Below are 13,712 nucleotides of genomic sequence, written 5' to 3' on the forward strand. Positions count from 1 at the left end.
TTTATCAAAGCAACCGAGTTGCAAAACGCTCTCAGGTGAGCAGAATTTAGATCAGTGCTGGAGATCACAAGATGCTGTTGATCATAGTGGACGTTTGTTTTAACCGAGCTACATAGGCCTTCGGAGCTCCATTGAGAAATGGGACTGTAATACACTCAAAATCTCCCTTTGGCCGAATTTGCAGTGCGCGTGTTGAAAGAATGATTTATCAGCGTCTCTGCATACATGGTGGAAGTGTAATAAATGTTCTCCTCAAGATGTTATTCGAAACTGAGTTTTATAATTCAAACTTCAAAATATATTCTATATTATCACTTGGATTATCTAATATGTCCCGTATATACTTTGTTTATTATAATGATTTAAATACAAACAATTAATTAGGAATCTTACAGGCCTCCTCTGTGTCACTTGTGTGTTGCAACAACCATCTTTCTATCCTCTGCACGATGGAAATAATAATCATTTACTCATTTTGGATAAATACCTGACCCTATTCAACTATCAATGTGTTCAGTATATGGTTATCCATTCACCAAACGTCACAAGACACCAGTTCTTCAACTATCGTTTCTTGCTGATAGTGATGTCTCTGTATAATACCAGTTTATAACTATGCTTGTAGCTTTTGTCCACATTTTCAGATGTGTAGCCTCTTTATTTGTATATGTGAATTAAATTAAACAGATGTATAAAAGAAAGAAAATAGTAATATACATTTCATATAGAGCAGTTGTATCTAAAAAACAATGTACATTCTTATACTTTGTTTTGAAGCATTCATACAAATACAATTCTGTCTGAATCCAATCAAATGTGTTTTTCCAATTAACTTTGGGTGGAAGGTTTTGCATTAGCTGGCGCAACAATTAAAGAAACAATTTAACAAACTAAATAAAAACTGAAAGTATACTTTTTCATTTGATGTACAAATTGCACCTAGGGGTCTTTTTTTATATGTTTATCAAAATATTGTATCCTATTTGTTTATATTATTATTTGTTTTTGTAAAATTGAGCAACTGTCTGAAACCCAAGAGTAAAAAGTATTCTGATGATTTGTATCCTTAAATATGACTGATAGCATTAACATAGGTCTCAGTAGTAGCTTGTATCCTGGTTGGAATCAGGAGAAAACACGTCATGTCCAGCAAATGGAGCAGGAAGCTACAAATGACTTTGGAATGCTGGGTAATTTTCATGGAAGTTAAAACAAATTATGTTGTAGTTAAAACCTCATTGTTAGCTTAAAATGACATTACTTATATTCTTAAATACATGGAACAATGTAGTAGATCATATCAGTTATATCAAAGGCTATCTACATTATTATGAAGGAGGAACTGTTTTCTAGTCAAATCCATTTACTTGCCACATTTCTGAATACATTAAGTATAATATATTGAATTTCATGATAAAATATAGCAAGTGTCACAAAACCCAATTTTCCCCAGGATAAATAAAGTATTCTGATTAAGCTTCATTAGTTCCTTACACTAATTCATTTAAAACCAAATCACATTTTAAAATAAGTGTGACATGTTGAGTGTGTTCAGCAGTATTACCTTCCCCCAGATCCAGGACAGCCAGCACAGCGCTGCTCCGTGCCTCTCCCACGTGATTACTGGCGATGCAGGTGTAGAGGCCTGCATCACTTGGTTTGCAATCCCTAATCCAGAGGCCTCCGTACTCCTGGTTCTCCATGTTGAGGAGTTCATCATTGTGGTACCAGTACAGGGATGGCTGGGGGTCTCCGGCCACAGTCACCTTCAGACGGATGTCGCAGCCCGTCCCCACAGCGGCGTTCCTCATTTTGCGTGCAAAAACAGGTGGAGTTTGGTTGGGATAGCCGGGTCCTCGAGGGTCCGGGGTAGCTTGCACTGGGCCCGCTTTGGACCGCTTTGGTGGGATGATGGGGCTCGGGGGTGTCACAGCTTTATCTGCCCCCTTTTTCAGGGTCATTTGCACCTCAGCTTTCCTCATGGTTGAACTTATTGGGTAGACCCTACAATGGAATCTTTTACTGTGTATATCGGGCTACTGTCCCTGTTCAGAATTAGTTTTCGAACTCTAAACCAAAATCAATTGAGGACAGTGAGTCTATGAGAAGGCTTCACATATAACTTAGTTAACAAAATGATCACATTTTAAAATGTAAGATAACTTTCTTTTACTTGGAAAACCGAATTACAATATATTGAAACATATCTCTTCAAATCTTTGTTCTCTAACCTCAGTTTTCAAAAGAAGAAAAATAAATAAGTGATTACCAAGTAATTAAGCAGACTGCTGCCACTCTTCTGTCCTGAGGTATTTTTAGGGCAAGACCCACTGGATCATGTTGCATTAACAGCTCCCTTGCCTTGACTCTTCTCTTGGAAGTGACGGCCTTCCTTTCTCCGATGTTCTTTGACTTTTCAGCCTTTTAAAACCATGTCCCATCAGCGTGACATTTCTCCTCAGAACAAGGTGATTCTTCAGCAAGTTTTCTCTTAATTCCCAGCAGCTTTGAACTCTGTTTTTGCTTGTCTTCTGTTTGAATGCAAGCATCAAGTCCCATCCAGCAAGTTGCACAGCACCCCCACCTTGTCCAATGAGCTAAACCACCCCACTCATGATCTCCCCCTACCACTGCCAGTCAGTCCGAAGGGGGAAATGACAGTCACAGCCTAGCAAGCCGTACAATGACAGCTGCATGGTGGTCGGTCTGCCCACTCACTGTGAGGCTCCCGCCCCCTTGTCATTTTTAGCCAACCTGAGGTGAGTAGAACATGTGAGATGGTGCAACACTTGGCACAGAGGAGAGGCTGGTTGGTCTGGGACAGATATTTAATTTGTAGGTCAAATGTAGGGGCTGACCATGGCCTCCCAATTTTGTTGAGGTGATAGCTGGCAGCTATCATAGATATTTAAATGTTCTTCTAAGGTTACCAGCACACATGATGCAGTAGACGTCAGAGTAGTTCTATCCATTGACAATTGGTGCTTAGTAAGTGAAACACCTGAAACACAAGAAACAAATGAAAAAAAGCTTAGCACAAGGTATGCCTTCCCAGTCATTCTAATAAACTGACATATTTCAATCAAATTAAAAACAAATTAGTGAAGATACAGCTCTCGACAATTCAAATCAACACATTTACTGCTAACTCAGTAGTTATGCATATTACTAGAATATTGCTACAAATACAACAACACATTATCAATTACTAGTCAAAAAAAAACTCCTGTGATAGCCGCCATCAGTAAAATGCAACATATCATTGACCGAACTATTTTATCATGTTCCAACTGCAACATCGCCATCTCGACTACGAGTCTGACAAAGGAGGAATTGATTAAAAACTCATCTTTATCTTCAGGCCATATTCCAATTAATCTTGATTTTATAAACTATATTGTCTTTTCATAGCTAGCTGCCTAGCTGAAGTAGCTTGAAATAACTAGCGTACAGTAAGTCCGACGCACAAACCATTGAAAACAAGACTTACCTTGAAAGAAAGGCAGAATATATGAACAATTATATAAATAAAGTCAAAACCCTTTTCATAAATCAAATACAATTTCCAATGCTATGAAACTATGGAAGTGTAGTAATGCTACACGCAATGGTTGCTTGTTACTGACCAAACGTAAAATATGCCTAGCTAAAATAGCTTAAGACAAGTAGCTTAATTCAAACGTGCAAATGTTGTAAAAAAAAACTTACCTTGAAAGAAAAACAGAAATTAAAAAAAAGGATATGAAAAGTCTAAATATTCCTAATAGCTCAAATACAAATGTTACTGGACATTTAGTAGGCCTATTTCTACACACACTGCTTGCATGTTGCCAACACAACTTATTCTAGATGGCTAACTAACGTAGCATAGCACAAACGTCATTAAAAAACAAACACCTTACCTTGAAAGAAAAGCAGAGAACTTGTAATTAGTCCAAGAGATATCAACAATACTGCCACAACAAGTCGATTCAATAAAGTATGGTAAGCAGAAAATAAGTCAGGCATGGCTAGCCCAGTTTAGCTGGACTGATTTTTTTTTATGCTAGACTGAAAATACGTTTTTTCTAGTGATAAATTCATGCAGCAATATGGTTGGTTAAATGGCAAGGTCAACTATGAATATTAAGTAGAATGTATGATGTTAAAAGGCTATGGAACAGGATAAATGTATTCCAAATCACTAATGGTAGTAATAATAAAAGTAGTAATAGTAATAGTTTCATTTTTAATTAAATGTAACATTAATATATAGCACTTATAACTATTACTTCTATATATATATATATCTATAACTATTATTGTATTATGCATATTTGCTTATTTTCAAGGAGGAGTAGAAGGATGAAGCTAGAGAATTTACAATACAACCAGATTATTCAATGAATAAACAATTGATCTCTTTAGCCCTTATTAACCCCAGTGAAATCCAGTGTCCTTCAATTCATTTACCTCACTCAAGTTGAAGAGGAATACACCAAATAAACCAAAATGAAACAAATAAAAAACAATTAGGAGATTTGAAAATAAAACAAAATATTAAGTCAATGTTCTGACATCTACCAGTGTGTTTTTTTGTGTGGGTCTGTAGAGGAGAGGGATTATTGAATGAAGTAGTCCTCTGAAAAAATGATCCTCCTTAGCTCTTTTCCTGTTGAAGTGGATCTCCAAACAAACTTGTATTTTAAAGAGCCTGTGACACCATCCCAACAACTGTTGTGCAATGAAATATTGGGCTACTAGTAATCTCGAACCGTCAGTTTAAAAAAGAAAAAGCGATACCGTTTCGTTAAATATCAATAATTTCGAACATCGCGGGGAAATTCCTTCACTCATTTTGAAGTTTTGGGGGAAGCCGGAAGTGACGTCAATGCGGGAACGCTTCGAGAGCCAAACACGGACAAAGTGTGTTGTCATGCGTAGAAATGGTGAATTACTGAGTTTAGGCACGTTAATAACGTTTTAATGAAGTTGACTACAGTATATTCATATTTGTCAGTGCTTTCATGTCAATTCGGCGACATAAACATAAATGATCGTGGTGAAGATGATGATTACATTAGGATTACAAATCGGGAGTGAGAGCTGCTGAATTTCCTCCCGTCGGATGTGATATAAAAACAAATCGATTATTTTTGTGGTTATAAACTCAAGTGGATGAAACTACATTTATTAGTGCTTTCATGTCAATTCTGCGAACATATGATACATTAAATGATGAGTGAGGATGATGATTAAAAATCGTTTGTTTGAGCCGGTCTGCATTTACTGATGAGAAAACAAACCGATGCTTTTTGTAGTTGTAGTACACCAACGTGGATTAAACGTGTGGTTTTTTACCACAATGTTGGGGAAATTAATGGATAAAATGCACGGATTATTATTATTATTCCCACTCCGATCGGGACACTAGGTCCACCGTTTCCCCGCAGCGAGGCTCCCCCCGTTGACAGTTTACGTGGGCTGGGTGCAGTGGCGGACTGGCCATCGGGACGAATCCCGATGGGCCGGTACCGAAGTGGGCCGGTCGGATAAGTAACTAGCACATCCCCCATAGGCGGCGCGTGAGGCTCAGGTTTGAGAAGGCTACATAACTTATTTTACCTGACGCTGCCCGCCTCCGGCGTCTATAGAAAAGAGATGAACTCAGTGTGCGGAGTTTAAATCTCTCAAGTCATATTACAGGATAAAGAAAATACAGTTTAAACTGCCGTATGCAGAGAAGACGCCGACGTGTCGCACTTATCATTCATATTACATCATCAATCAGATCATCGATCATATAATATCATAATATATCATATATTTCCTTATCTGAGTCAGCTTCTCCAGCCTCATCTGGCCGTGCAACACTCACAGTGTCACAGACTGGATGCAGAAGTATTATTTAACACATTATGTTGACGAAACACTCGAGACAAATGTAATTAAAGTCAGATCCACTCGTGTCTTAGACGTGAACGCGCTCTCAGCTGGAGAGAGAAACCCTGGCTTGATTTACCGAGTTGATAACCAGCGTCGTAGGACCGCTTCGCGAGATCTCGTTTGTTAGTTTGTTGTTAGTTTGTGTGTTACTCAAACATATCCAGGGTCTGTTGAACTGGCTTCGTAGTACAGGGCACAGGTGGCGAGCAGCGCTAAGGTCAAAGACACAGACGTTATACATTATATTTGTATTTTACATCCCCCGCTCCCCCCGTTGACAATTTACTAGCGGTACCGAAGTGGGCCGGTCGAGAGTCCCGGGATGATTTGTAGTCCCATTCCACCACTGGCTACATGACCATATGATCGCCCATATTGACGCACCTCATTCCTAAACTTCTAACAGATACAACATAAACCGATCCTTCAGCCTCATATGAGCTCTCAGACACGTTCAACATTAACCTGTCATCGCTGTCTGAGCTTGCTGCTGTGTGCGCCGTCGTGCGTTTACATCTGACTGTATATATATAAAGGTTTACATGCAGAAGCTGGGATCCTGGACGGTGCAGCTGGAGCGCTATGCCCGCAATGACGTCACCCATCATTTGGCGGGACTTGAAGAATCCGCGAGAAGATCCAGAAAATTGTCAACATTGAAGGCAGATTAATGGTTATCAAATTACAAATATCCAAAATCAGTTCAGTAACGGTTTTCAAGGGGACAATATGTACTCAAATTGATGGGTTTGGATGATGGGGGAAAACCGTGTCACAGGCTCTTTAACTCGTAAAATCAGAGAGACAGCAAGCGCATTTCGTGGCATCTGCAGGCAGTGGCAAGTACTTCCGGCATATGCCACAGATGCCGCTACTCTGTGGTATCTGTGGCAAGTACCTCCGGCATATGCCACAGATGCCACAACTTGCCGAGGCATGTGCCGCTGCTCAACGGGAGTTGCCACAAGATACCAGAGTAGAGAAGGTTTACTGTAGCTGCCAGAGTAGTGGCATCTGTGGCATATGCCGGAGGTACTTGCCACAGAATAGTGGCATCTGTGGCATATACCGGAAGTACTTGCCACAGATGCCACGGAGTAGTGGCCTCTGTGGCAGAAGTATGGGGGTTATTCCCTATCTTTATTCAAGAGCGTGGTATTTAAATTTGAGAGCATACTTTATGTATTTATTTCCCTCAAACCCTGTCCTCGAATAGTGCCTGCTTGCACTTAGATTTGCTCTGTTTCTGCTCAAACTGTATGCTTGCCTTGCACTCAGATATATTTCTGCTCTCAGATTTATTCTGTGCGCGCTCGAAACTTTTGTGCAACAATCCCTGTCAAAATCCCTCAACCAATAGGAGGCCAGGTGTCCTTGCGGGTGCGTTCGCTTTACTTATTACAGCGTCCCGTAAGGGCGGTTACTATTTGGTTTATAAACTCCCGCCCTCCACGGCTTTATAACATAGCATGTACTGCACTTGTTTGATTTACAACTTGTTTTGGGGGGGGGGTTAAGCACAGTTAGTATATGTTTATAAAACGGACAAGTCAAATCAAGCAATCTGATGTTTCTTAGCCGTGATATAATGAGCGTATATCCAGGGAATAGTTGTTGTTACTTTTCACAAATCAGTATCCCTCCGCGTCTGAGAACCGTTACAACTGTTACATTACGTCCGTCACGAAACTAACTAACTAACTAACTAACAAAGCTTAAGATGGAAACATTTAAGGTTAACTTCGACCTCCGGGGTGGCTTTACTATGGAGGAGTGGATTGAGAAGTGCCTATCTCCAGAAGAAAAAAAAAGCACCTAAACGACGACATTCGCTATCTGTTATTGTTGTTGCATAGCAACTATGGGATTAGTTTTGTATCATAAAGATAAAGCAACACTTTCTCAGAATAAAGCAAAACTATGAGTTTAAAAGAAAAAAAAACGAAGTCAAGCAAAATAAAATTCAAAAATAAAACTATAAGTTGCAAACAAATCATTTGTGTAATCATGTAAACTATAAGTATTTTTTCTTTGTTTTAACATAGGTTTTTGTTTGCAGTTCTTGTTTCTTCTTTCTCAATGATCAGACTTTTGCTCTCGCTGCAGCTTTCTCTTTTGCGCTCCCTCGTTTTTTGTTTGAGATTTTGACACAAACATCCCAGGTGGGCGGGACTTTCAGGGGTGTGTCCCCATTGGCTACTCAGTTTTTTAATGACAGCCCACTACACCACAGATCATACAGTGCAACTCATGCAGCAAACTCCGGAGTCCACTCGGCCACGTTAGTGTTGGTGTCTCCTGAGGAGTTTCCATGAACATATCGGACGTATCTTATGGATTGCTGTGCATTATACTTGTGATGTGTAGTTTATACTTTGTTCCAACTTTAAATATTTTAATACCTGAACACACTGCTGATGTTAAATAATTTCCCAATTTGGGATTGACAAAGTGTCCGTCTGTCTATTTATTTATTTTATAGATTAAAAAAACACATCTATGTATGTTCAAGCTAAAGGTGATGCACAATATAAACTGTATACTATTATTTTTCAAAGACATGTTACATTTCAAAAGCATATATTGCTATGTTTAGGACAAACAATTAAAGACTGCTTTAATTTAACAAATTCTACAATATAAAAGTGGCAGATTTGCTTTATGAAACAGACCAGACCGAGGCTGCATACCACATCTTACTATGTTGGTCTGAAGAGCTGAAGCATTCATACACTGGATACAAACGGTGTTGTCTCATTCTATATCCTGTGAGAAAATGATATACATTTAGCATCACAAATTCGACATACTATTCCTGAGGATGATATGAATAATCAACAGATTTGAATGGAATCTCTAACATTTTCATGTAGAATAAAGCCAAAAGAGTGATTATACAAATTACATTTATTGAAATTTGAACCAGAAGATGAAGTCTCAAAGAATGTTTTAAATAAAAGTACATAAAACAAAAAGGTGGATAATAATCAAATCTATTAAATGTATATGTAAAGATATTTGGTCAAATGAAATGACACTGAGCAAGTGATAACAGTAACGCCAGCGTGGATGAAGCTGGTGCAGTTCTTTCTTCATGCCCCCCCTCCGTGCTGTCCCCTCAGAGGAAGTGGGAAAACGGGATAAGACCTATGGACAGCACGCTGTCTTAATGATCCACACTGTTAATATGAGAGGAAAATAAATGTTTTAGGAAATGAAAAATATGAAGTTAACAAATAAAACACAGCTCAGGGGCAGTAATGGACGATAGGTTTTCCTACAAAGTTAAGTCAGCCTCCATTGATTTTCATATCAAATTAGCGTGTTAATAAAATAAGCTATCATGGCTTATACTTGCATATCTAAACAGAATCATGAAAGCCTGTTGGTAGAGTCAGGCACACGAGTCCGTTTGAGTGTGTGCGCCGGTGTCTGAACGCTCACTCACTGCTCGCTATGTAGCTAACTGTTAGGCTACTTAGCTTGCATTGTTATGGATCTAAAGGTAGCAAAAGCTAACTTTCATAGCACAGCTTTACTTCTCACTTACCACAATAAAGAAACAGACCGTATAGTACAACACAAACAACACAAATGATCAATACTTGCATATATTTTCACTTGTAGTATTATAATAATTTAAATGCTGGTTCTTCTGGGGGTGTTCTATCCACGCTCAGCTACCGCACCGCAGCTTCCTGCACTGTACAATCGTTGGAGGACTGGGCTGTCACTCAAAACCTGAGTAGCCAATGGGGACGCACCCTTGAAAGTCCCGCCCACCTGGGAGGTTTGTGTCAGAATCTCAAACAAAAAATCAGGGAGTGCAAAAGAGAAAGCTGCAGCGAGAGCAAAAGTCTGATCATTGAGAAAGAAGAAACAAGAACTGCAAACAAAAACCTATGTTAAAACAAAGAAAAAAGACTTATAGTTTACATGATTACACAAATGATTTGTTTGCAACTTATAGTTTTATTTTTGAAATTTATTTTATTTTGCTTGACTCAGTTTTTTTTCTTTTAAACTCCTAGTGTTGCTTTATCTTTATGATACAAAACTAATCCCATAAGCAACCACCTCACACAATGTGCAGAAGGCAACGGAGGGACGATTTATTTTATTCCCGGGCTGATTTTTAGTCCCAGTCCGCCACTGAACGTAGCTATTATGTAAGGTAGTTGTAAATTAAACAAGTGCAGTACATGCTATGTTATAAAGCCGTGGAGGGCGGGAGTTTATAAACCAAAGAGTAACCGCCCTTACGGGACGCTGTAATAAGTAAAGTGAACGCACCCGCAAGGACACCTGGCCTCCTATTGGTTGAGGGATTTTGACAGGGATTGTTGCACAAAAGTTTCGAGCGCGCACAGAATAAATCTGAGAGCAGAACAAATCTGTAAACAGCAATATATCTGAGTGCAAGCCTACAGTTTGAGCAGAAGCAGAGCAAATCTAAGTGCAAGCAGGCACTATTTGAGTGCGAGGACAGGGTTTGAGGGAAAGAAATCAATAAAGTATGCTCTCAAATTTAAATACCACGCTCTTGAATAAAGATAGGGAATAACCCCCATACAGATGCCGGAAGTACTTGCCACTGCCTACAGATGCCACGAAATGAGCCAGGCCCTACTGTAAGATCAACTGGAGGAAGGAAACATTTTCAGCTCCAATCTTCTCCCCACTTGGTGGTCCTTTGTTGGTAACTTATTGGGAACATCAGCCATGCAGCGAACAAACTAAGGCCCCGTCCACACGGAGACGAAACGGGTGTTATCTGCTATAGTTCTTTATCGTATGGACGGTTCGTCCACACGAGGCCGTAACGGAACCGCGGAAACGGAGCCCTCAAACGATAACGCATCCAAAGTGGGAAGGTCTGGTAACGTAACCAACCTGATCTCACCAGAATGCGTGACTCCACCACGACTCCTTAACACCACAATGAGTGGTGGACTCACGAACTTTGTTACATTTGCGTGTCGGCACCACGCAAACAAGCCCAATGTAAAGTGAATGAGGCTCTTTTGTCGTGGTGCACACACGCATTTCTACAACGTCCTTCAGGGAGCTTTTATTCTATAAAACGTTTTTAAAATATACTTTATAGCTTGTAGTAACTCGCGGGAGGCTTCTTTTATTTTATTTGTATTCATAATAATTTTTATTTTTCGTCAGAATGTATTATGGTGCATTAGTTACGATTTTTTGTTCTCAAAAAACAGTGCATTGTGTGTAATACAACTGTGATTTTTATTAAATTAGTTAGTTTTTAAGGAAGGCCAGAGCTTCAGCCGTGTCCAATAGATTGTTCCCTTTAGTTAACGTTTTTTAAAAGAACATTATATTCCAATTTGATCATGTCCCCTTTATTGTATTACGGAGAGCAATGTGAGCATCCATTCCCATTGGATAACGGAGAATTTTACCCCGGAAGTAAGTATTATCCTTACTGTCGATTGATGTCACAGTGATATCTGCACGACTCATCAACTAAAAAACACCATATTATCCTTGTTGATTACACAACATTGATTGGTTTAAGTTGTGTACAATACTTTTGTAATTTTCCCCTTCGATTCGGAGAAACAAAGATTTGTTCAGTTTAGGATGGCCGAAGACACTACACTACCCAGAATCCTCAGCTATTGTTCCGCGTTGCCTCAAGCTCTGTGATTGGTTGACCTCCAACTGCATTCCATATGAAAAAAAAACGTTTCGTAAAAGATAAATCATACTTTATTCAGCAGTGCTTGCTTTACTCTTTGAAAATCATCACATGAATGCATTGTAAATATTACACATCTGTCGTAGTTCTTTCTTTATCTACAGAGATCTGGCCTCAAAATAGACCGGAAACTATTCTTTTACCGTTCTGTTTTAATTTCACAATAAAGTTAGTAGTAATAATTTGTTTGATATTATTGTTTTTTATTAACTACTCATGTTAAGACTATCTTTTCTGTGTTGCTGTGGGGTTTTTCCATCGCTTTTGTGTTACAAATATCAAAACAATAACTAAATATATCCGTCGTAAACTAAACCAGAAACAGCAGTATATTTTATTTTGTTAACACTGTAAACTTGACAGCTTTTTAACCCAAACCACCTACTGGTTAAAGCACGTTATTACACGTTTAGAGTAATATTGAAATCTTGAAAAGGGATGTCCAAAATAGCAATTATATACAGTTTTTAATTAACTAATTAATTTGTAGAGAATAACGAGTAATGTATATACTTTATAGGGATCTGCAGATAAATATTTAGTCTTCTCAAGCACCAACAATCATTACATTACATTACATTGCATTTAGCTGACGCTTTTATCCAAAGCGACTTACAATAAGTTCGTTCGACCAACAAAATACAACCTTGAAGAAAACAGAATCATAAAATACATCAGGCTTCATAGAGCAAAAACATTTCAAGTGCTACTCAACTGGCTTTAGATAAGCCAGTCCTCCAATCAAATATCTCTCCTGATTGTTGGCACTTGACAATCACCTTCCCTGAATTTTACTCGGGTGTAACTAAAGTCTGCTTTATATAAAATATATGCAAGTATTGATCATTTGGGTTGTTTATATTTCACATCATTAATCAGAATCTGTAAAGTAACTAAAATAAATGTAGTGGAGTAAAAATACCAGGTTAACCTTAAAGAAAGCCCTCATACTGACGCTGTGTACAAGAAGGGGATGAGCAGACTCTATTTTCTGAGGAAGCTGAGATCCTTCCACGTGTGCAGCAAGATGCTGGAGATCTTCTAGTCTGTTGTGGCCAGTGCACTCTTCTTTGCTGCAGTCTGCTGGGGGGGGGGGGGGGGGGGCAGCATCAGAGCCGGTGACACCAGCAGGATCAATAAAGTGATCCGGAAAGCTGGGTCTGTCATCGGCATCAAGCTGGACCCCTTTGAAGCTGTGGTGGAGAGGAGGACACTGAACAGGCTGTTGTCCATCATGGATAACCCCACCCATCCTCTCCACCTGCAGCTGGACAGTCAACGGAGCTCCTTCTCCAACAGACTGCTGCAGCTCCGCTGTCACAAGGACCGATACAGGAACACATTCCTGCCCACTGCAATAACTCTGTACAATAAATCACCTCTGGCTGGAAGAGAACTCTCTGCTCCATAGTTTCTCTAATACAACATCGCTGTACATTGTACACATATATAATCTGTTCAATATTTGATATTCCATATTCCATTGTCATATATTTTTGAATATGTATATTTGCATATATAATATCTACATGTATATTTTTTATTTCAACACGTATGCCTATATTTTCTATTTTCTTTTCTTTCTATTCTTGTTTATTTGTGGTTTTGTTTTATTGTAAAATGCCTTGTCTTTTATGCTGCTGCAACAACAACAATGTCCCAAATTGGGATCAATAAAGTACCATCTTATCTTATCTTATTTTATCTTACATCCGGACCAGAACCACCAGACTCAGGGACAGTTTCATCCCACAGGCCATACAACTATTAAACACCTGAACTTTGAAATAACATCCATAGCATTAATCTGGCTGCTACTTAGAAATGATTTGTTTAATATTGCAATCACTTGTATAGACTCTTATTGCACAATTTCACTTTTTACTATTTTACTAATTTTCTTTTTGTATTGACTTGCACTATTTTTTCTGTGTATCTGTTTTATTGTGTTGCACTGTTGGAGGAGCCTGTGACCTAAGGGGGGGGTGGTAGGAGACGTTCGATTCCTGTTTTGAATAGTGTGGCGTCGATGGGTTTCATTCCATTTCAAAATGCTGTTTGT

The 13,712-nt window shown here is 38.9% G+C and overlaps 1 protein-coding gene across 1 annotated transcript in view; it reads right to left on the reverse strand.

The window, feature by feature from the left end:
* Positions 1-2,671, reverse strand: part of spegb (striated muscle enriched protein kinase b) — a 45,658-nt gene extending 42,987 nt beyond the window's left edge. Inside the window, 1 exon segment of the mRNA XM_034109392.1 lies at positions 1,565-2,671. Coding sequence (XP_033965283.1) covers positions 1,565-1,982 — 418 coding nt within the window. The 5' untranslated portion in view covers positions 1,983-2,671.
* Positions 2,672-13,712: the final 11,041 nt, after the last annotated feature.

This window comes from Pseudochaenichthys georgianus, chromosome 21, assembly GCF_902827115.2.
Source record: "Pseudochaenichthys georgianus chromosome 21, fPseGeo1.2, whole genome shotgun sequence".
In the NCBI taxonomy this organism is placed as follows: domain Eukaryota; kingdom Metazoa; phylum Chordata; class Actinopteri; order Perciformes; family Channichthyidae; genus Pseudochaenichthys; species Pseudochaenichthys georgianus.